Genomic DNA, 24,834 nt, shown 5'->3' on the forward strand with positions numbered 1-24,834 from the left:
AAGAACATAGGATATGGTTCATCAGTTATAAAAAGCTATTGTTAACTGATGACAAAAGGGCAGTCTTGCTGCCACTCTTATTGATAATTTGATGTCTAGGTAAGGATTCCATTTGTGCATTCTTTCATATTTTTATCTACTTTATGTCAAGCCCAATGGCTGATGACTTAATTGTCATAGGTGGTGTGGTAAAACTTCTTCCAGGGTCCCAGTGTATTTTTTTTCAGTCTTGTTTGTCCCTTTCTCACCAAATCCTGACCTGTTTAGTATTATAGCAATAGCACTTAGACTTATATACCACTTTACAGTGGTTTACAGCCCTCTCTAAATGATTTACAGAGTCAGCCTATTGCCCCCAATAATTTGGGTCCTCATTTTACCCACCTCGGAAGGATGGAAGGCTGAGTCAACCTTGAGCCTGGTGAGATTTCAACTGCCAGATTGCAGGCAGCCAGCAGTCAGCAGAAGTAGCCTGCAGTACTGCATTCTAACCACTGCTCCACTGCAGTTCATTATGGTCCAGCCAAGTCAATTAATATGCCATCTACTGGGGTTTTAAACCCGAAAATGTCAAATTCATATCTTATTCCAGTGTAAAAACCAAGTCACAACAGACTAAAGATAAAGGTAAAGGTTCCCCCATACATGCGTGCTAGTTGTTCTTGACACTAGGGGGCGGTGCTCATCTCCATTTCTAAGCCAAAGAGCCAGCGCTAACCGAAAACATCTCCATGGTCATGTGGCCGGCATGACTAAACGCCAAACGCGCACGAAGTGCTGTTACCTTACCACCAAAGGTGGTCCCTATTTTTCTACTTGCATTTTTTATGTGCTTTCAAACTACTAGATTGGCAGAAGCTGGGACAAGTAACGGGAGCTCACTCCATTACGTGGTGCTAGGGATTTGAACCGCTGAACTGCTGACCTTCTGATCGACAAGCTCAGCGTCTTAGCCACTAAGCCACCACGTCCCTCACAACAGGCTAAAGGGACTTAAAACCAACAATGTGACAGCTCTTTCCAATGCGATATAGCAATAGTTGTTCTTGGAATAATATACTATTACTTTCGTCATCAGCTATGACATTTAAAGCAAAATTCTATATTCTTTGTCATGGCAGGTCATCAGCTAATGGAAAAATTAACCATCCCACAGTAATTTTACAAAGAAAATAAATGAATGACTAAATCCCTCTAGCATGGCATCATCAGTTCAGTCCCATTCCAAACTAGTCAAAGTGGAAGCGCATTAAATCTATAACGAGGACACAAAGGATCATAGAATTTTGCAATGTGCTGAGAAAAGTTCTCCAACTGGGAAAAAAAAATATGACTAAGGGTTTCTACTGTCTCTAGTGTAGTCTACCTCGATAACTAAAGTTTGTAGAGCACCTCTGAACGGACAAGAGCGGGAGTCAAACACGCATTGTCACGATGGCATCACGTGATGTATCGCGACTTTTCCCCCCTTTGCTTAACCAAGTGTGGGCGTGGCCAGCGCGTGATGCATCTGGCCCGTGGGCCGCGAATTTGACATCCCTGCCATAGAGTGACCCAGACACGTGGTGTGTTTCCTACTGTTTTATGCTTATACACCCTGCCATTTGCTTTACTTGGCTCTGATAAAATCCTCCTCTTTTGTTTGCTCTTTAAACAGCTTTAGAAAAGGAGAGCAATTCTCAAATTATATTTTGTGGCCTTGAAACACCTCTCACTCCCCCGTGGTGTTGTGGATGGGTGTACGTACGTGTGTTTTCTTTCATAATTGATTCGCAAATATTCCATATGAAAACATTCATTATGTACTTCCCTCCTATTTCACTTTCCCCTCCCTTAACTAAGAATAAGCGGTGGAATTATAGCGCCCTGCACAGAAATGAAACAATAATAAGTTTATTTCCTGTCTTCTGGCACAGCAACTCTGATATTTTGGCAGCTTTTCAGCTCTAGCTAATCAATTAAAGGCAACTTTTGATTAAGTTAAACAAAAGGTGGTATTGATTGCTGACAGTAACCTATAAATAGGCTATTGTTTCATACTGTTCATGGGTCACTCTTAGCTACACCTTTAAACTAGACATTATTCTATTTATCATTTCAGAAAGCAAAGCTTGTGGCATAGTTAAAGCATAGTAACTTAGTCATTTCAGGGTTATTTTTCCTCTTTTAAAGAGGAGTCTCTCTTAGAAGCTGTAGATATTTATGGAATTTTTTTTTAGGAGCCATCTGCATCTTGTTCTTTAAACTAGATCCTTACATACAATCTCACGACCTGCTTGGGAAAAAAATAATAATAATCTTCTTGAATAATACTTAATACAGTTCTACGACTGTATTAAGACAACTAATGTCCAAAGAAATTAGTAAGGCTGGGGTGAAAGTCAAGAAGGAGCCTTGGTAGTACAGTGGTCTAAAGCACCCTGTTATTAAGACCAGCAACCTGCAATTACTGCAGGTTCAAATCTGCTGATCAGGAAGGACAGATCAACGGAGCGCAACCCTCCCCAGGGCGGGCATCGCGGGGGAATCCAGTCCTTTGCCCGGCGGCAGGTGAAGAAGCCTTGATAGTACAGTGGTCTAAGCATCCTGTTATTAACACAGCTGCCTGCAATTTACTGCAGGGTTCGAATCTCTCCAAGGCTCAAGGTTGACTCAGCCTTCCATCCTTTCTAAGGTAGGTAAATTGAGGATCCAGATTGTGGGGGCAATAAGATGACTTTGTATAAATATACAAAAGGATGAAGGCTATTGCTTAACGCATTGTAAGCCGCCCTGAGTCTCTGGAGAAGGGCGGCATATCAATCAAATTTAAAAAAAAAAAAGAATGGTATTGAGGAGCAGAGAAAAATTTGAGTGAGTCAGGCATTTCAGAAGGAAAACAAGATGGACATGCAATCTGGTGGTTTTATTATTATTTTAGCAATAGCATTTAGACTTATATACCGCTCCATAGTGCTTTTATAGCACTCTCTTGACAGTTTATAGAGTCAGCATATTGTCCCCAACAATCTGGGTCCTCATTTTGCCGGCCTCAGAAGGATGAAAGGCTGAGTCAACCTTGAGCCAGTCAGGATCGAACTCCAGACTGTGGACAGAGTTTGCCGGCAATACTGCATTCTAACCACTGCACCACCCAGGCTCCTATTTTGAGGCAAAAAACATGCATAATGTTTATGCAAAGTTGTGGCCTGCCAGTGGCCTGCACGGATCGTGGCTGATCCCGATGAGGAGACTGGAGTGGTGTTGCGCCAGCAGCCGGCACAGCCGGCGCTCGCATCGGACAGCGAGAAGGCCAAAGAGGATGTGATGTCAGAGGCAGAGACTCAGCCAGGGCCTTCAGAACCTCCAGAGGCTTCTTCCAGTGGAGAGAGCGAAGTGGAGGAGCCTCTCCTCAATGCTCGAGTATGCAGGGCTGCCAAAAGGCAGGAGTGGCTACTCAGGAGGAGGAGGTCTATTCGAGAGTAGGGCTTGAGGATAATTGGCCACTCCCTTAGCCTATTTAAGTCGCACGCAGCTAGTGCTTTCTTGCTAGAAACAACGTCTCATTACTACAGAGCATCTTGGAGAGCGAGCGACTTCTCATATCTGGTTTTCTGGGCTGGTTGCCAACCTTTGTCGGACTTTATTCTTAATAACTTTGATAAGGACCCTTTGCACGGGAAGCCTGCATTCTTGAAAGGGGTTTGTTTGGAATTAAACAGTGTTTGCGAAGCTTGGTGTGTGTCACATTCTCTGGGAATCCAAAGCTGGGGCAGAACAAAAGTGTGTGCCTTCCCAAATATATTATGCAAAGGAACCATGAGTATTTCTGGACTTGTGGAATTCCGTAGCAACATCCTGCCATTGCCTTATAATTTCTTGTCCTGATATTAAGAACATAAACCTTTCTATTTAAACAACCCCCTTAACTTTGTAGTCCAGCTCCTTCAGTTTTATGGCCAATGGGGGTGTCTGCAGAGTATGGTCAAAAATATAACGATGGCAACAGTGTTGGGTTTCAAATTTTTTTACTACCAGTTCTGTGGGTGTGGCTTGGTGGTCATGGCAGGGGAAGGATACTGTAAAATCTCCATTCCCACCCCTCTCTGGGGTGGAAATATTGTAAAATCCCCATTTCCTCCCAATCAGCTGGGACTCGGGAAGCAGAGAATAGATGGTGGTGGGGCCAGTCAGATTTTTTCTACCGGTTCTCCAAACTACTCAAAATTTCTGCTACCGGTTCTCCAGAACTGGTCAGAACCTGCTGAAACCCACCTCTGGATGGCAACCACAATATTGTGATCCAGGCTTTTTCACGTATGTCACTGAAACTATCTCTGCCACTGGACCAATACTGTATCAGAAGCTCATAATAACCCTCACCCCAACTTCCTGAATTCATGTCGAATTGAAATTGAAAGAAATTATCCTTTCTTTTCCCACTTTTCCCCTAAGTTGTGATGTACGTCTTTCATCAGCAAGGGGACAATTATATTCAGAAACGAAGATAGGCATGTTAAACAATCTGCACCAAAATGTGCCTATTTGGGAGGGGAAAAACACAAAAGGAATAGTAGGCAAATTTTCATGCATGTGAAAATATGCATGGGAACCTGTGCAAATAATACCGAAATCAGACATAAGGATCGTTTACAAGAAGAATGTGATTGGAGGTGTTCTCTTAACAGCTTCTTTTCATGGTTTGTTGAGATGACAAGGAATGGGTCTGTCAACTCGTAGACGTGCCTGTCAGCTTGTAAAGCAGGAGAGAGGATTTTTATTTGCCTTTCATGAGGCTTAAAAACAGTCCCATAAGGATGTTTTGGATAGCCCTCTTCTCCTCAACAACCAAAATTTAGCCTTGGTGGTATCCTCTCCGTATGTGGGCAAGCTCCCCTACTGCACCGTTCTGCTAAAAGAAAAAAATACTTCACCTGGTATGATTGGCTATACCATTAATATATAAGGCAGCCGAGAATTTACTTCCTGGAGTATCCATCTGTTTGTTTCAAGCTTCAGTAAGTAGAAAACTTTGATGTTCTCAAGTATAAAAGAGAACATTAAGGAAACTTTTGATAAGATAATGCTATTTCTACTGCAGCTTAAACAGCCGCATAAGCAGCTTACATATTACGCCCTTCTGCACGCCATAAAATTTGATTTCAATAAACAAAGCTGAAATGTAAATATAGCTGGTGTACGTACACCTGTGTAGGTGTGATGCATGTGACCGAGGACACTGTGTTCCAAAGCTAAAGGACTCAATCTCTGTGCACGCTTATTTAACCACTAAAATCTCTACGACCGGTTTCTAATTGTCATTGAATTATTTATGTATTATGCCTTTCGAACAATAAAATCTTTTAGTAGGAATCCGAGAGAATTCGAACGGAAGGTGGGACTGGTTGTGGACTTCCCAAATTAAATTTCACAAATTAGAAACAAAAGTATCCACAGAAGGTTTGTGTTGTTGTTGTTTTAAATCCCCTTCAATGTTAGTTCTTTCTCTTTTTTTAATAATTCTTTTTTATTATTTTTTAAGACAAACAAACATTTAATACATCAGTCCTCCCTTCCCTGTGACGCCTCGGTGTTATCTTCTAGGCTTCTTTTCCATCTTCCACGAGTTTCTTCTTTCTTTACATTCATCCAAACTATTCTAACATTTCATTTCTAAGTCAATATTATAGTCATCATTTATACACAATTATAGTATCAATCATTTATATCTCTTTTCCAACTGACTATAAAAATGATTCCATGTTTTAAAATATTCTGATTCCTCCTTATCTTTAATCATCAAGGTTAATCTATTCATTTCTGCACAGTCTAAATTTTTGTTTTATTACTTCTTCTTCCAAAAGTGTTTTCTCTGATTTCCAATTTTGAGCATCAATTCTATTTTTTTCAAAGTTCCAAAAAAAAAAAAAAAGCTGCTTTGCGTTATCCTGATTCCTGTAGCTGGGCACAGCTTATGGTCCTGCCAGAATCCTGTTATGTGTGTGCGTGTGTTTTCCTACTGTTCAAACCATATTAATGAGAACATCATTTTGGAGAAGTAATTATTTCTATTTGTCTTGTGTCACACTTTCTAATTCCCCTATATTAGCACAGCCAAAGCAAATTAATTGCTTTTTCAGCAACTGAACCTTGTCCAAAACCAGGAGCTGGGATGTTTTTTCTGTTTCCCATTTTCTCAAAAGTGGAGGGCAACCACATTTTTTCCCTTGATCGTGATTGAGACTCTCTTTTCAGACCGTAGATGTTGCTCACTTGATGAAAAGTACAAGTTAAACTGAGCTCCCAGGAAAGATAAAAGTTCTGCGCTGCAAGATTATACATCAGAACAGTTAAAGTGAAATTAAAATTAAATGAATGAATCTCACTGAAGCAAAAAAAAGCTGTAATTAATGGTTCCCTTAATTGTCTTCATAAAATATTTGCATGGGTCTAATTTGCATAATTTGCATGTATTAATTAATCTTTCAAAGGAATTTTGTGCTGAGAGAAGCCAAAAATATCTCTTTGTTTTATTTAACATCTAATGAAATATTTATCTTCTTTAATGAACTTCTCATTTTCATTAAAATAAAAGTTGCACAAGTTGGTAGGTTTTAGATGTGGTTGTCATTGAAGGGCATTTGGTTTTAAGGGAAAAATAAACACCTCACAACCTTAGAGGGCAGAAATACCTTTTTATATGTTTTGAGTTGACAGCTGCATCTAAAACAATGAAGTATTATCACGCTTTGGTGACAATCTTGCAGTTTACAAAATTTCTCATCCAGGGTTTTCCAGATCTGTCAAAAACTACAGGTTAATCTTCCTAAGCTCCCATGTTTTCATTTCACCTCTTTAAAATTATTAAAAGCCCAATTATTTTGGTGAATGTCGTGACATAGCTACAAAAAAAAAAAAAAAACCTAGCTAGCCTGATTTGCAAATAGAGGTGCAGAAGAGGGTGGAAAATGAATTATGAACAGCGAAGCAAAACATGCTGAAGGTATATTATTAGAGTAAAATTGAATAAACAAGATTAAGCTTCATCATTGCAAGGATAGGTCATAATCCAATGAAGCAAAAGCCTTCATTTTAGATAATAATAAGAAGAGGAACAAGATCTTCGACGGAAGGGAATTCAAAAGGAGAAAGCATTCTGGAAATAGAAAATTAATATTGAAACTGTCAGGTTAAAATCAGAATAGGCAAGCATTAGGAGATGAAATGTGATAAAGTGCTTTCGCAGAAAGCAATTTCTATAAAAGTTATGGATCTAAAAGGACAGTGATTAGACTTTCAGAAGCAAAAGGTTAAGGCTATTACTTAAGAAGGAGACCACCTCCATCCCAAGGAATCGCATCAAGTAGTTAATATTGGAGCAGATCGTAATGGAGGAATGCGAAGAGGTGGTTACAATGCAAGATTGCTGCTTTACAAAAAATTTAACATGGTACATAATAAGATTTATGAATGAGAGATTCATTTTTCAAGGATAAGTACAGCACTGTTAGAACAATAAAACCCGTACTTCAACCCTGCACACGATTGTGGTTTGATAGGACAATGAAGACAAATTTATTCAGTCGAGGGACACAATGCAAATGCACTCTCTCTGTTATTGGTGTAAATCCTTTGAAAATTTGAAAACTCCCTAATGAGGAGAAGGGCGCTGGAGAATATGTTTTAGAAGAGAATGCCCCTCTGGTGTATAGCTTAGAAATAGGAACTGAGTAAAAACACTTTGGAAAAGTGCCACTTAGAAACTAATTTGAAATCGGCCCATGGAATTATCTTCACAAGGAGATATTTTTTGTCATACTACAGCTATTCTGCACATACCTCTCACAACCACACAATTACCGGTTTCTTTGGGGGAAAAAAAAAATCAGTACAATTTGAGAAGCGGATTGTGTTAATTTGCCTGATTTATCTGTCTGATTCTTATGTTTCACGTTAAATAATTTTCAGCGGCCCTTGGTACAAAAGAAGGTTAGGTCTGCTTGTAAATATGGAAGGGAAGAACATAATAAATACATATCCTAAAGTATACAAGTCATCCTCAACTTACAACAGTTCATTTAGTGACCATTTGAAGTTACTACGGCACAGTGGTGAAATGTAAAATTTGTTACTACCGGTTCTGTGGGCGTGGCTTGGTGGGGAGGGGGTAATGTGACTGGGTGGGCGTGGCCAGCTTTCTTTTTTTAAAAAAACATTTAAAAGCATTTTTTCTACAACCTCTTCAGCCGAATTGCGCGGCTCAGCTGGACATGGGGGTGGGGTGGAGGGATTTTTGCTACTGGTTCTCCGAACCACCTGCCGCCATCACTACCGGATCGGGCATTTTACCCCTGCAATGGCATTGGAAAAAAAATGACTTTGGACCGTTTTTCACACTTATGACCACTGCAGCATCCTCATTGTCACAGGATCAAAATTTGGGTGCTTGGCAACTGACTCATATTTATGACAGTTGCAGTGTCCCAGGATCATATGATCACATTTTGTTACCTTCCAACAAGCAAAGTTAAGAGGAAGCCAGATTTACTCAACAACCGTGTTACTAACTTAACATCTGCAGTGATTGCCTTAACAACTGTGACAGGAAAGGTCATAAAACGGGGCAAAACTCACATAACAAATGTCTCGCTTACCAACTGAAATTTGGGGCTCAATTGTGGTCATAAGTTGAGGACTACCTGTAGTTATTAAGGAGTATAACAATATTGTATCTCTGTTGCATGTAGTTGAAATCAGGATCACGTCGGAAGAATGAGTGAAATTCCAGGCATCAGATCCCACAACTGAATCTTGGCCTGTGTCAAAACTTCATCTAACAAAAGATACAAAGTCTGTATGAACAGATGAGGTGGAAAAGAATATTGCAAACTATTAAAATTGGTTCCAAGGCTACCAATTAATTTTATAGCGTATGGCTGACACCATGATGGCGAACCTATGGCACGCGTGCCAGAGATGGCACACGGAGCCATATCTGTGGGCAGGCGAGTGTTACCCTAGCTCAGCTCCAGCACGCATGCGCGCCAGCCAGCTGATTTTCGGGCCATCCAGGCCCACCAGAAGTTGGGAAACAGGCTGTTTCCAGCCTCCAGGGGGCCTCTGTGGGGTGGGGAAGGATGTTTCTGCCCTCCCCAGGCTCCAATAAAGCCTCTGGAGCCTGGGGAGGATGAAAAATGGGCCTATCGGGCCCACTGGTAACCCTTTTGCCATTGTGTGCCAAAAGTGGGGGGAGCACGTGCATACGTGGGGGGGCAGGGAGGCATTGAATTATGGGTGTGGGCACCCGGACACGTGACCACCACCCCGCTCTCCCCACTTTTGGCACGCGACGGCAAAAAGGTTAGCCATCATTGGGCTAGCATAACACCATTTTTTCCAGCATTTTTCATGCGTCTGACAAGAATTAAAAGCTAAGTTGTAACTTTAACCAGTATTTAGGTTCAAGAGAAAGAAACCAAACTCAATGGAATTTACTTTTGAGTAGGTATAAAATTAGATCACAATGTTGGCCAACTCAAAAACGTTTATTGCTAAAAACCCTTTGAACCATTTTTGTGTTCCTTTCATTTCTCAGACACCGTTTTCTGCTATTTAATGCTTCCATTCCCTTACATTCATTCCTTCACAATAACAATAGCACTTAGACTTATACACTGCTTCACAGTGCTTTACAGCAATTTACAGAGTCAGCCTATTGCCCCCAACAATCTGGGTCCTCATTTTGCCCACCTCGGAAGGATGGAAGGCTGAGTCAACCTTGAGCCTGGTGAGATTTGAACTGCTGAATTGCAGTCAGTCGGCAGTCAGCAGAAGTAGCCTGCAGTACTGCACTCTAACCACTGTGCCACCACGGCCACAATGAACTTCAATTGCTCTTCCATCTTGCCGAGTTTGCTTGTGTGTGTTTGCAGGGGGAAATCAAGTGATAGAATGGCAATGTAGCAATGGAATCTTTTTTGCTTACTGGAAAAAAAAATAACATAATGTTTCAGCTAATATTGATAAAAGAGATATTTTTTCCTATTATGTTCTTACTTTTGAAAAGCTTTGAAAAACAATCTGGCGTAATTGCTAGCATATGTTCTAGTAGAAACTCGCCTTCAAAACAAAATATGTCCTAATACTGAAAATGTATATAATTATATACTTAAAATTAAGACAGTTATTTTACTTTTCTGTTTGCTGTTTTGACAGATTTCCTTTATGACGAACAGCAAACAAAACCAGTTAAACAAAACCACAGGGAAAAAATTGACTTAAGAGAAATGCATTTGTCGCTATATCGCTTTGCAATACGTAAAATGCAGTGAAGGCTTTGAGGTATTCAGGCTTAGTTTGAATACCACAAAACATAGATTACCATTAATTTATTCTTTCCCCTTTTCTGTTGTATCCTTTCATCTGTAGATCAGGCAATGCTTTCATTACAGATGCTATGCTACAAGTGGTAAAATAAAGATGCTGATTGAAGCTAAAATGAGATTGCTAAAACTTTTTCAGGGAACGCTGCAAGAATAGTACTCTATTTATTTAGGATTTCCAAATGTACTGCAAAATAACAGAGTGTATTAGGAAAATGATTTAGAATAGAATAGAATTCTTTATTGGCCAAGTGTGATTGGACACACAAGGAATTTGTCTTGGTGCATACACTCTCAGTGTACATAAAAGAAAAGATACATTCATCAAGAATCATAAGGTACAACACTTAATGATAGTCATAGGGAACAAATAAGCAATCAAATCATATTAGGAAACAGTCAATATAAATTGTAAGGATACAGCAACAAGTTACAGTCATACAGTCATAAGTGGGAGGAGATGGGTCATAGGAACGATGAGAAGATTAATAGTAATAGTAATGCAGACTTAGTGAATAGTTTGACAGTGTTGAGGTAATTATTTGTTTAGCAGAGTGATGGCGTTCGGGAAAAAAACTGTCCTTGTGTCTAGTTGTTCTGGTGTGCAGTGCTCTATAGCGTTTTGAAGATAGGAGTTGAAACTATTTATGTCCAGGATGTGAGGGATCTGTAAATATTTTCACAGCCCTCTTTTTGACTCGTGCAGTATACAGGTCTTCAATGGAAGGCAGGTTGGTAGTAATTGTTTTTTCTGCAGTTCTAATTATCCTCTGAAGTCTGTGTCTGTCTTGTTGGGTTGCAGAACCAAATCAGACAGTTATAGAAGTGCAGATGACAGACTCAATAATTCCTCTGTAGAACTGTATCAACAGCTCCTTGGGCAGTTTGAGTTTCTGAGTTGTCACAGAAAGAACATTCTTTGTTGTGCTTTTTTGATGACGTTTTTGATGTTAGGTGTCCATTTTAGGTCTTGAGATATGGTAGAACCTAGAAATTTCCTGGGTTTTTGTTGTTGTTGTTGTTTCACGAAATGGTTAAGCCAGTCCTTCTCTTTTCCTAACCCTAATGATTGTCCTTGGACAATTTTTGACTCTGTCAGAAGAATGTGTCCATTCCTTTGATTGACTCTTTTGACCTTCTTCAACACTCAAGAGGAAAATCATGAACAGTTCATGAAAAGGGAGGTAATTTTAATCCAACTCTTAACACAACAATACCATGGAAACAGCATTGGAGGGTCCTCTTAGACAGGTCATTGAGTCCCATCTGCCTTATGGAGAAGAAGAGTTGGCTCCTCTTTCTTCAGAAGAATATTTTTTCCCCCTCTGCTGGCATGATTGTTGTTGTTGTTGTTGTTGTTGTTGTTGTTGTTGTTGTTATTATTATTATTATCATCCATCATCCTCATCAGCAGTTTGCTTACGTACAAACACCCACAAGTGCACAAATGCAAAATGGTTTTCAAAAGGGGATGTTTTGAAAACTTCTCTTCCAATTCAAAAGAGGGAGGAGGTGAGATTTCTCCCTTTCATTGCAGGCTTCCTTGAGTCTTGAAAAGCAATAAACTTGTCCTGTTTATTAGGAGACCTTGGTGCGTCTCAAATTAAAAGCAATCACCCTAACCCCAACTCATTTCTACGCTTGCAGCTGAAATTCTTTGTCTGCCTCCCCTCATTACAGAGCAGACATATTTTTCCTAGTCTTGCAGATGTAATAAATAAATGGCAAGCTGTGTAATGACATAAGTTAATTCCAGTCCTGTTATAAATTCTGATGATGGACGTGGAAAGCCCTTCAGATAGTAACCATAGTCACAGCCTTCGTTTGCTGTGTTCCATTGTACCGAAGTAATAGGCAGAGATACACTTGATCTTAATTGGGTGATATTTATGTATGATGCTCTGTTCTATATACATGTTTATAGTTGTTGTTTCTGAAGCTGCAAGAGGCATCTTAAAGCATTGTTGCTCAGGTTGATTAATATTCTTTTGTAATGCACAACCACTTGGGGTGATTGAAGATTCTTGGGCTGAACAAATGGGGGGGGGATCCTGAGTCCCTAAATCATTATCACTTGGAAAAACTGGTATTAGGTGACACAATGAGATATTAGGTTGCACAATGATCTCAGAAGAAAGACACACACACACCCTCTCCCTCTCCTTCTCCTATCTATCTATCTATCTATCTATCTATCTATCTATCTATCTATCTATCTATCTATCTATCTATCTATCTATCTATCTAGTATGTATGTATGTATGTATCATCTATCATCTATCATCTATCATCTATCATCTATCATCTATCTATCTATCTATCTATCTATCTATCTATCTATCTATCTATCTATCTATCTATCTATCTATCTCTATCTATCACATATGGTATCCATCATTTCAATTGGGCTTAAATATTACTCTATCCCCCACCCCATCCTGGACTGAGCCCTATGCATTTATTCAGTAAACCCCAGGAAAATATTCTCTTAGCTGGTACCAATAACAACTGCAATTTGAATCAGGACTGCATCTCAAGTGACTAATAATCTTAGTGTGATGTTTTATTCCCAGCCAGTTAATACTTGGAGGAGTTCTCTACATTAAGTTCTCTCCAAAAGCAAAATGTCTTACAGTGGATTCCTTAGACTCATCATACCATTCTTTATTGAAATATTTACAAGCAGGTTTTAGAATAGAATAGAGTAGAGAGTAGAGAGTAGAGAGTAGAGAGTAGAGTAGAGTAGAGTAGAGTAGAGTAGAGTAGAGTAGAGTAGAGTAGAGTAGAGTAGAGTAGAGTAGAGTAGAGTAGAGAAGAGAATAGAGCGGAGCGGAACGGAACAGAACAGAACAGAACAGAACAGAACAGAACAGAACAGATGTCCATGGGATGGGATGGATACATACAGTAGATACATTCCACGTAGGGCTTTCCTGTAAGCCTTGGATATGTATACTTCTAGAGTTAAAATGATGGAGAAAAGACTCGGCAGCTGATAAGATGACTTTCATTTAGAACATACTTTCCTGTTATGTTCTTTTCCATTTTAATAATTCTTAATATGCTTCAGCTTTATCTTAAACTCTCTCCTGCCGATAAGAATTTAAATTTTTTTCAGTACATCAGCATTGTTTTGGATCTGTGGTAAACAAGTTCTCCTTTAATTGCATCTTTAATGAGATCTATGGAGGCAGAAAGGGGACACGGTTGCTCAGTGGCTAAGATGCTGAGCTTGTCGATCGGAAAGATTGGCAGTTTGGCGGTTCGAAGCCCTAGCTCCCTGTAATGGGGTGAGCTCCCGTTACTTGTCCCAGCTTCTGCCAACCTAGTACTTTAAAAGCACGTAAAAAATGCAAATAGAACAATAGGGACCCCCTTTGGTGGGAAGGTAACAGCGTTCCATGTGCCTTTGGCATTTAGTCCTGCCGGCCACCTGACCACGGAGACATCTTCGGACAGCCCTGGCTCTTTGACTTTGAAACAGAGATGAGTACTGCCCCCTAGTGTCGGGAACGACTAGCACATATGTGCGAGGGGAACCTTTACCTTTACGGAGGCAGAGGGCAGAAATTGACTCTAACCTTAATTAACCTTTAAAAAGAGCCTAGGTGGCACAGCAGACTAAAGCACTGTTAAGTGCTGTTAAGTAACACCAGCTGCCTGCAATTACTGCAAGTTCAAATCTCACCAGGCTCAAGGTTGACTCAGCCTTCCATCCTTTCGAGGTAGGTAAAATGAGGACCCGGATTGTGGGGGCAATAAGCTGACTTTGTATAAAAAAGAACACTGCTGGGGGGGGGCGCGAAAGCCCTACTAAGCAGGTATATACAAAAGTATGAAGGCTATTGCTTAACGCATTGTAAGCCGCCCTGAGTCTCCGGAAAAGGGAGAACCAATAAATCAAACCAATAAATAAATCGAACCAATAAATTAGTTACCCCCATTGTAGTCTTTTGATAAGGGCTAGAGTTTGTATTCCATATGTTGCAAGATGTTCTTCCTATTTGGATTTCCTGATGCTGTTTTGTCTCCCCCCCCCAAAAAAAATTGCATGAATCATTTTCCATTTCTTTGCCTTCGTCTCCTTTCATTGTTCAGGTTCCTTTTCCTTCATTTATTAAAGGGACCCATTGAATGGGAGGTTAGGATTCCATGGCGATTCACGTTCCCCCTGCCTTATTAAAACAAATCAACCCAGCAGTTCTATAAGCTAAACGCTCTTGAGCTCCGCATCACAGATGCTTTTATCAACATCGGGATGAAGGGGTTGTGTGCTTAGGAGCTTTCTTGTACAGCTGTTAAATGAAAGATGGCAAATAGCATTAGATGTCTGCAAAAAATAAAAAAATAAAAAATTCAGAGGAAACAAAATAGCTGCTATTTTCGATAACCTTCCCTACTGAGAGGAAATGCCTTCCTTTAACTTGAATAGAATAGAATAGAATAGAATAGAATAGAATAGAATAGAATAGAATAGAATAGAATAGAATAGAATAGAATAGAATAGAATAGAATAGAATAGAATAGAATAGAACAGAACAGAACAGAATAGAATAGAATAGAATAGAACAGAACAGAACAGAACAGAACAGAACAGAACAGAATTCTTTATTGGCCAAGTGTGATTGGACACACAAGGAATTTGTCTTTAGTGCATATGCTCTCAGTGTATATAAGAAGAATAAAACACATTCATCAAGAATAAAAAGATACAACACTTAGTGATAGTCATGGATACTAACTAATAAGCTATCAAATCGTACTAGGAAACAAGTAAAAACAATATAATTGAAAGATACAAGCAACATGGTTATAGTGATAAGTGTTAAGAGGTAGATACTAGTAAGGAAGAGAAGAATAATAGTAATACAGTCTTATTAAACTATTAGACTTTATATAGTGCTTTACAGCCCTCTCTAAGCAGTTGACAGAGTCAGCCTATTGCCCCCAACAATCTGGGTCCTCATTAGGAATGAAAGAGTGCCATCCAAATGTCCTGTGATGCCCACATCATGGCTTCTAGAAGCTACAAATGGGCAGATGCCCAATGTTAAGCCCTTTCTTTCTTCCTTTGGTAGAGATTATAAGTGGAGAAAGGTGACCTCAAGGCTCTTGGCTTCCTTAGGGTTTTTAATTCTTCCATAAGACCCCTAAGTCCACCTCCTAAAATGAGACCTGGCTCTACTCATTGGCAGAAGATGTCCCATGATACCATACACAAGTCCAATGGGACCTTTGAATCCAAAAATCCACTCATCCTTGAGTAGACAGAGAGTAGGCTGTTCTACAACAAACCAAGAAGTCTATTCTGAGATTATGGAAAACTATAACCATCAATAAATTGCTGGAACCAAACTTCCCTTCGTGATTGTTCAGATGAATATGGAATCCTGTATGATACCTTGTCTGGAATAACTTGTCCTCCCATTTCCACCTGGATTTCTGATGGCTCTGCTTGGGAACAAGATTCTGAATGTGTGTGCTTCATTTTACTGAAATTAATCCTATAAAATAGAGATACCCAATCCCTGCTCTTCAGCCAGGTTGTGGTCCATGGCCTGTTGGGAATGAGGCCACACAAATTACGGTTTCGCATTCTAAGAGCTGCAGAAATAAAAGACTTGGTTCACTCCATGGGAAGACGTTGTAAGGCCGTAATTCATGCTAAAGGTTACCCAACTAAGTATTAACTGACATGGTGATAATTTTTGTATATTTCATTTTTTCTATGGTGATAATTTTTGTATATCTCGTTTTTTCTATGTATTTCACTTTTCTTCTTTATATTGTAACTGCTATTCTAATAGCAAATCCTTCCTAAAAGTTATTGCATTACATTCTTGATTAAATTATCTTGCCATTGATATATAATTTTATGTACTACTCCCCCCCCCAAAAAAAGTGGTGTTATTAGCTAGTTTTAGCAAATACACATTTCCCAAAAGGTTTTCATAATTTTGGCTGCTACTGTATATTCAGAAATAAGGGCAGGTGTAATATAGCTTTCTTTTCTCATCGGAAGGAAACCTCTATGCACCCTCCCTTCTTTGCTGTCTGAAGAAGCAGGAATGACTCCAGCTGCAAAGAACTTTGCTGCTTTCTATGGGGAAAAATCCTCTCTGGTCGGTAGTGTTCTGGAAGTAGATTCTGGAGTAGATGGAGTCATCACATGACTGTATTATTCCATTAACACCAGGGGTGAAATGTTCCCGGTTCGGACTGGATCAATCCGGTAACAATGGCGGCAGGTGGTTCGGAGAACCGGTAGCAAAAATCCCTGCCCTCCCCCATGCCCAACTGAGTCGCATGATCATCAGAGGCTTTTTTTAAAAAAACTTTTAAAAGCATTTTTTCGGCAGAAGAAAACATGCTTTTAAAAGTAAAAAAAAAAGCCTCTGATTATTTATTTATTTATTTATTTATTGGTTTGATTTATATGCCGTCCTTCTCCGGAGACTCAGGGCGGCTTACAATGCATTAAGCAATAGCCTTCATACTTTTGTATATACCTGCTTAGTAGGGCTTTTGCCCCCCCCCCAAGCAGTGTTCTTTTTTATACAAAGTCAGCTTATTGCCCCCACAATCCAGGTCCTCATTTTACCTACCTCGGAAGGAGGAAAGGCTGAGTCAACCTTGAGCCTGGTGAGATTTGAACTCGCAGTAATTGCAGGCAGCTGGCAGCTAAGTGCTACTTAACAGCACTTTAGTCCACTGCACCACCAAGGCCCCTTGGTGCCCGTTGGATCAGCCTCCCGACTCTCAGCTGTTTCAGGCTGTAGGGATTGCCATTGCCTATTGTTGCATCGTGCGGCTTAGCTGGGATCGTCAGAGCCTTTTAAAAGCATTTTTTTTTTTACAACTTCCACCGAAGAGGTTGTAGAAAAAATGCTTTTAAAAGTAAAAAAAAAAAAAGTTGGCCATGCCCACCCAATCACATTAAACCCCCCCACCAAGCCACGCCCACAGAACCGGTAATAACAAATTTTACATTTCACCACTGATTAACACAGTGCCATCAGCACTGTGGGTTTATAACATTAGACTGTCAGAGGAAAGAATTTTATCCAAGTGTTTGAGGCAAAGAGCTATTTTTGGGGTGGGAAACACCTGCTTCCCCGCAGGTCTTTTTACTCACTCCACTGTTGTAGGCCAGATGTGATCTGCAATCAAAAAAGTTATTTTGGTATATTTAGCATTTATCTTTCCAGGAGCCCATCAAGCGCCCTTCTCTTAAAGTCTCCCAAAATATTTATATTTTAGTCCATTGTGTGAATGTTTAGTGGCTTTTCTTCATTGAACTCATTCGATTTAAATGCCTGCTGACTCCAACCAACTCTTTTTATTGCTTAAAAAAACAAAACAAAAAAAAAACAGATGGAATTTGAAACCTCTGACTGACACGGTTATATGTGATTTTGTATGTGGGTTTTTGCAATGGGTTGGGTGAACCAATTTCAAGTTTTTCCTCGTTATAAAAGCATCACAATCAGGAGAAATTCTTTCAAACAACTAGTTTAGATATGAAAGATTTCTTAAAGGAGCATAATTTTTGTGGGTACCTATCAGTCTCCATATCTTGATGACCTTTCCATAATTTTTTTTAATAATTTTTTTTTTATTAAGTAAACATTAAAAACTTTGGACACAGTGTGACTGTCCTGGTTTTGTCATATCCATACATATTTTTAACGTAACAACAAATATAATTACTACTTAACATACATTGCTACTTTGTTCTTATAAACATATCCCTTGTCCTCATTTACATAGTTGTTTAAATATTGTCCGGTGTCAGTTCTATGAACCTTAAATCCTTTTTTGTTCCAACTCCTTTTCTCCTTTCCAACCATTGGTACACTTTGTTCCAAATTTTAGAGTAGTCTGTCTCGTCCTTGTTTTTGAGTTCTAGTGTCAATCTGTCCATTTCTGCACATTTATTTATTTACCTATTTATTTATTTATTTATTTATTGGTTCGATTTATATGCCGCCCTTCTCCGGAGATTCAGGGCGACTTGCAATGCATTAAGCAATAGCCTTCATACTTTTGTATATACCTGCTTAGTAGGGCTTTCAGCCCCCCCCAAGCGGTGTTCTCTTTTATACAGAGTCAGCTTATTGCCCCCACAAACCGGGTCCTCATTTTACCTACCTCAAAAGGATAGAAGGCTGAGTCAACCTTGAGCCTGGTGAGATTTGAACTTGCAGTAATTGCAGGCAGCTGGTGTTACCACCAAGGCTCTTATGTCAAGAGCCAAGAAATGTCAAGATTTTCTTTATTATTTCTACTTCGGGGTGGGGGGGGAGGTGTCTTCCTTTTTCCAGTATTGCGCATAAAGCAATCTTGCTGCTGTTATAACATGCAGTGTTAAGTATATCAATCCTTTGCTATATTTCTCTTTCGTGATTCCTAATAGGAATAGTTCTGGTTTCAAATCTATGTTTTGGTTTAGTACAGGGGTCAGCAACCTGTGGCTCTGGAGCCGTATGTGGCTCTTTTACCTCTCTGCTGCAGCTCCTGTCACTCAAAATATGCGTCACCACCGCCAGCACGCAATTTATTGAGCTTTTCAATCCCCAGTCGGCCAACCATGGATAAATCCAAGAAAAGAAAAGTTTCAGAAGAAAACAGAACATTTAATTCAACTACATATGCTAGTTTTGTGGCTGCTCAAGAAATAGTCAGGCACGGGAAGGGTTTTGTGGCTCCCGGTGTTTTCTTTTCTGTGGGAAACGGGACCAAATGGCTCTTTGAATGTTTAAGGTTGCAGATCCCTTGTGTAGTATCTCTTCCAACCATGTCTTTATCTGATGCCAAAATTCCCTGGCTTTTATACATAACCACCACATGAGATAGAAAGATCCTGACTCTAAATTGCGCTTCCAACATTGTGGTGATGAATTCCTGTTCATTTTTGCTAACCTTGTGAGTGGGAGGTGTCGCCTGTAGAACATTTTAATAATAATAATTTTCAATAATTAATGTAACGTGAACCTTCTCAATAGATAAGAAATGCATTTTATTCTACAAGATGAAATACACTATGGGAATGTGATTGTGAGAAAGAGTTTGCTAATGTCTTTCTTGTGCCTCTTTCAGATGGAAGACTTTATCTGAAAACTACTGTTATGTACTGAGTTTGTTCAGTCGGAACAATGTGTGTTACCAAGCCAGAGGACTCTGCAGTAAAACATCCAGTGTTTCAAAGTTCTGCAAAAGAAAAATGGGGAAGGTGCTTTGCAGAAAACTTTTATCACTTCACATAGCCATGTGCGGAGATTTTAAGTGTTTGATGGGAGCATCCTCATTGCATTGTCCAAGCTCCATCCTGTGTTACGGAAGACATTTCTACAAACTTGTGTAGCTTTCTAGTAGCTACCAGGAACTCTGTACTGAGACTCCAGAGCAGAACTCTGTATTCCCATTTCAATGGAATAAGAACTGTTATTCTCTTCTGAATCTTTTAGGCACATCAAGGAAATCTTCCACTTCTCATGTTAAGCACTCTTATGCCAAACCAGCAAGATGGTAAAAAAAAAAAAATGAATATTTCTCAAATGGACATCAGAAGATTCCTAAAAACAAAACAAAAAAACATAAAACCTGAGGTTAGGAATACACAAAACAAAATGTTATATACCATTTTCTTTCTTTCTTTTCTTTTTTGGTCCAAATTCTGGGAAATGGGTTCTTTTACACAGTCTTTGCAAGAGACCAAGGCGTACTTTATAAGAACTTAAACAAAAGAAGTACAGAGTTTGAACAGCATTATGTACGATTTGCAGTAATCCCAAGACGAAGAAGAAGAAGAAGAAGAAGAAGAAGAAGAAGAAGAAGAAGAAGAAGAAGAAGAAGAAGAAGAAGAGGAAGAAGAAGAGGAAGAGGAAGAGGAAGAGGAAGAGGAAGAGGAAGAGGAAGAGGAAGAAGAAGAAGAAGAATGCTTATAATTTCTCATGTTAAACTGTCAGTATAAGAGGGATGACAAGTTGTTCCTCATTTCTGAAACTGTTCAGGTGTATAGTATATAACCACAAAAACCACTCACAGAAAATATTATGTATGCAGTAGTATACTAGATTTTAGGAAAACAACAATTTTAGAGAATATGTTTTGTCACCCTGTTGATCCAAACACCATCTTCCTAATTTTTAACGCATGCAGGCATGTAAATATTTGTCTTGAAGTCACAGTGTTAATGAAGGGAATCTTAACCATCTGGGAGGGGTGATCACCTTTATATGTATATGCTGAAAAAAAAAGGGACACTTTTCTGAGTGAATTGTGGCCCCAAATCAAGTCAACTCCCCAGAAATATTTTTCTATATTAATGTCATATTACTTCAACCTTGCCGGGGAGAAAAAAATTGTCCCCAAGGCTGTAAAGACATTTGATGTATCAGTCCAATACCACGTAGAGCTAAGTGATGATCTTCAGTCTTTTGTCCTTTTGACCCACCATTGTAGGCGGTTCCGTGTTATTTTTATTGTCTTTATAAAAAAAAAAAAAACAGTCTCCTGTTTTTCACCTTTGTGCTCATAACTGGAAGCGAGTTGAAACCGAGTGTTTTGTACATCTTAAATTTTCTCCTTGGCTCGGCCGACTTCTCCAAGTTACCCCTTTAAAGACCACTTGGAAGGATGCTCCAGGCTTTCTGGATCTTTAATGTTTTACGCAGAAAACGCCTTTTCTACGAATTCATAATTGGGAACCTTCAAGTGCTTAATCATCTGGATGACCTACAGCGTGTCCAGATTTAAAATCTGCCGGGTAAGGCAAATTTTTAAGAGGGCTTCTCAGTCTGGATTTCTGTTCGTTTTGGCATGCATCGAGACCACGCCTTCATTTTACGTCTTAAAAAAAAAACTATCGTTGAAAACACAAAGCAAAGCCTTCGTTACCTTTGAAGGTTCTTTTTAAATCATAAACAGTTAAGAAAATCTTAAATATTTCTTATCTTTTGAAAGAAAGTTGTGCAGTCTTTAAAGGGTTAACAGTTATAATTGGATGAACTTTTGTGGCAAATGGCTAATTCTATACAAGGGGTTTTTGGTTATTCACTTCACTGACAAAACAGTGGTTCCAGAATCTACCATTCCTCTCGTCCTGGCAAAAAAAATAATAAAATGAAAGCCACCCATAAGTTGGTGTGATCATTTTTACAGTGTATTCTTTAGAGACACCATGGGTATTAATCATTGTTTGCTTTGGTACACAAGTCAATGGAAATGCTAAATGAAGAGAAGACGTATATCTTGTTAAACCACATGTAAATATTACAGTTCATGAAATGCTACCGTAAAATGAATTTGGGTTTCTTCTGCCTTTAGTTACTCAAGACCTTTTTTTTTGTTTTGTTTTTGTTTTTCCTTTTGCCTAGAATATGAAGAAATGTTGTGTTCATGTTATTGTTTAAATGCTTTTTGTACTCTTAAAGATATTAAATGTTCTAGTTGTTCTATATTATAATCACCTTTTCTGCGTTCTATGCAACCCTTTGGAACAGAACATTCTCATCTTCATGTAGGACCTATGAAAATTGTCTATTTTTATCTATATATTTAAAGTTTTCTAAAAATGAGAAAAAAAGTTATTATGAATTTTGTTGTACAAAATCTGTACAAAAAAAAAATCTGTTTTTACATCATATTGCAAGAATTGGATAATTTTTCTATCGTAGTCTAGTTAATCTGAGCTTGGTTTCATGTTCAGAGCCACGTTTCCTGCTATCGTATTTAATTTTCCTCTCTCTCTCTCTCTTTTTTTCTCCTCCTCCTCCTTTTCAACAATCTGCTAATAAAACTGTCTGAAATTTGCCTGTGACTTTATTTACAGTTCATATTTATTAAATTTGGTGAGATGTGTAACATTGGAGGGATATTTGCTTTCTAATGGGAGGCATCTTAAAACAACATAAGTCAGCTGTTTGCAATACGAGCAGAACAAAGCTGAATGATTTCATTTAACATGCAACCGCTTCTAGCTCTCTAATATGAATTACTGTGGTGAAGAAAGGAAGAAGGAAAAAAAAACATCATAAAAGCACATTCTGTGGTTATTGTTTAACAAGCAGATTTTCTATATTTTGTTTCTTGCCAGCTAAGCAAACGGGCCCATCTGCATGATTTATTTATGTTCATTTCTTGGTTTATGAAGCTGTTATTTGTACCTTTTCCCCCTTTATATTGTGATATTCCCAGGATTCTTATTTTACAAAGCTTTGTGCTGAATAATGTAAAGTGAACACACTGATGGAAGAAAACATGTTATTTCCATAACTACAACAGTGTGGAGAAAGTAACTTCCTGGGGTTCGTAGGTTTCCTTCTCACTTCCAGCAAGATTCTTAGAAACTTTTAACATCTTGCTGCATAGCCTCACTCAGAGGTGGTATTCAGCCGGTTCGGAAATCGCGGGTGGGCCCAGCCACCTACCCCGGCTCTATGCTGTCCTATTTAGGCATGTTTTTGAGGCTGAGCGCATACACGGAAAGTGCACAAGCTCACATTTTCAGTGCTGGGAAAACAGGTTGGTAAATTATGTGAATCCCACTTCTGGCCTCACTGCTTTAACATTAAAAAAAAAAAAAAGAATTTTAACTTCAGAATCAAAATACGGGCTCAGTGAATTAGATGAATCTTGCTCAGAAGATTTTTTGTTTGTTTGTTTCACTTTCAAAGAAAGTGTCAGTCCTGGAGGCCATCTTTTTCTTTGGACCTTCAGGGCTGCCGCACTTAGTGCTGTGGGAAACTGGGAGGGGGGATTGTATGGAGCTGTAGAGATATCTAGCCATAATAACATTCTGTTCTCTGGGAGTCAAGGACGTTCAGCCTGCACCTGGAGTGGTGCGACTAGGAGGCATCTCCAGTTGGGACGGTGGATTGATTGGACCATGTGATGAACATGTGGGTGCAGGGGGAAAGGAGTTTGACTTTCTTTTGGGTGGGAAAAACCCAGAAGCTTTCAGATTCGGGTTTTCCCAGATGTGCCAATATGACATCTCTAATAAAGTGGAACTTTGAGGAACTTCTAGCCTCGGAGCCTTCTTTCATTGGGGGTGTTACTTGGAACCCTGACAATAGGTGTTTTTTTTTAAAAGAAAATCAATAAAACATGGTTGCATCAATTCTCTGACAAACACTTTTATGAAAGTGTTCACTTTCACTCCTATAATTATCTGTTTATGGCATTGTATATAAACAAGTAACTAAAATAGTCCATTGGTACCCTGGTACTCATTGTTAATTGGCTCCAGGAGGCACCATGAAGAACAAAAATAATAAGTACCAAACAAATTTTTCCCATAAGGAATAATGTAGTGAGTTACAAGGTAGCCAACATCGACAAGTTCTAGCTTATGCATTGAGTACCAAACAAACAATGAGTACAAAAGTTTCACATCAGAACACATTGAGTACCAAATTTGATGAGTTCAAAGCAGTTGAGTACCAAGGTACCACTGGATAGCAATAGCATTTAGATTTATATATCACTTCACAGTGCTTTTACAGCCCTCTCTAAGTGATTTACAGAGTCAGCATATTGCCCCAAACAATCTGGGACTTCATTTTACCCACCTCGGAAGGATGAAAGGCTGAATCAATCTTGAATCTGATGAGATTTGAACTACCAAATTGCAGGCAGCCGGCTGTCAGCAGAAGTAGCCTGCAGTACTTCAATCTAACCACTGCGCCACTGCAGCTCTTGTGAACGTTGGTTAATGTGAATATTCTAGTACCATAAGAGAGACAATTGATGACAATAAAGTAGTACAGCACTCATTTATTTTGCCAAACTGGTTATGCATGTGCTGAGTTGGACATCTTACCCAGGTAGGAAAATACCTTGTTACCATGTCTATCACAAATATTTTGTCCTTATTTTTTGAAATGGGGGAAGATGGTAGATTGTACAGTTAACATACTTACTCTTTAATCTTTTGTGTAACGACAAACCAGATTAAATGAGTTTATTTCATTAGTCACCGTGCTGCAGTGTTCTGCTAACAAAATTTACCATGGAGATAAATTCATGGCAGCATGCCATATATTTCCAATTTTCCTTTATGTTCATCAACAACTCACAGCTAACTACAGGTTGTGAATACAAAGATCCAATTTTGCCCTGTTTTGTTGATTTATTCCCTATTGTGCATCGTATAGAAATTGTAACCATTCCTATTTTCATATCAGACTTATTTCTAAGCTAAGAAATCAAAGAATTCATTTCCAACCATAATCCTAGACATATGGTATTATTGTATATGTTTTTAGTTATGTTAAAGGCTACTGTTGACTCCAGTAACTAAAGCTAAATTACTACTGTATATTTGATGCTACTGAAGAGATAAACTAACAAAGCCATACTTCAGTAAAGCACAATCCAATTGCACACAAAAGTTTCTTTGGGCTAACAAAATAAAGTCAGAGATGTATAAACGCTGATGACACTCAGCTGTACATCTCCACCCCGGACC

General features: G+C 39.0%; 1 protein-coding gene across 4 annotated transcripts in view; it reads left to right on the forward strand.

Moving 5' to 3' along the window:
• The window catches only part of DACH1 (dachshund family transcription factor 1), a 409,613-nt gene extending 387,438 nt beyond the window's left edge, over positions 1–22,175 (forward strand). For 3 of the 4 annotated variants that reach the window (XM_034416815.3, XM_034416806.3, XM_087895551.1), the window contains one exon: positions 19,461–20,218. In XM_034416815.3, the coding sequence (XP_034272706.3) occupies positions 19,461–19,498 (38 nt within the window). In that variant the 3' untranslated portion in view covers positions 19,499–20,218. Of the gene's footprint in view, positions 1–19,460 lie in introns of all 4 variants that reach the window. The other variant, XM_034416821.3, reaches the window with a different exon arrangement.
• Positions 22,176–24,834: the final 2,659 nt, after the last annotated feature.

This window comes from Pantherophis guttatus, chromosome 5 (assembly GCF_059756535.1).
Source record: "Pantherophis guttatus breed Tessera chromosome 5, ASM5975653v1, whole genome shotgun sequence".
In the NCBI taxonomy this organism is placed as follows: Eukaryota; Metazoa; Chordata; class Lepidosauria; order Squamata; family Colubridae; genus Pantherophis; species Pantherophis guttatus.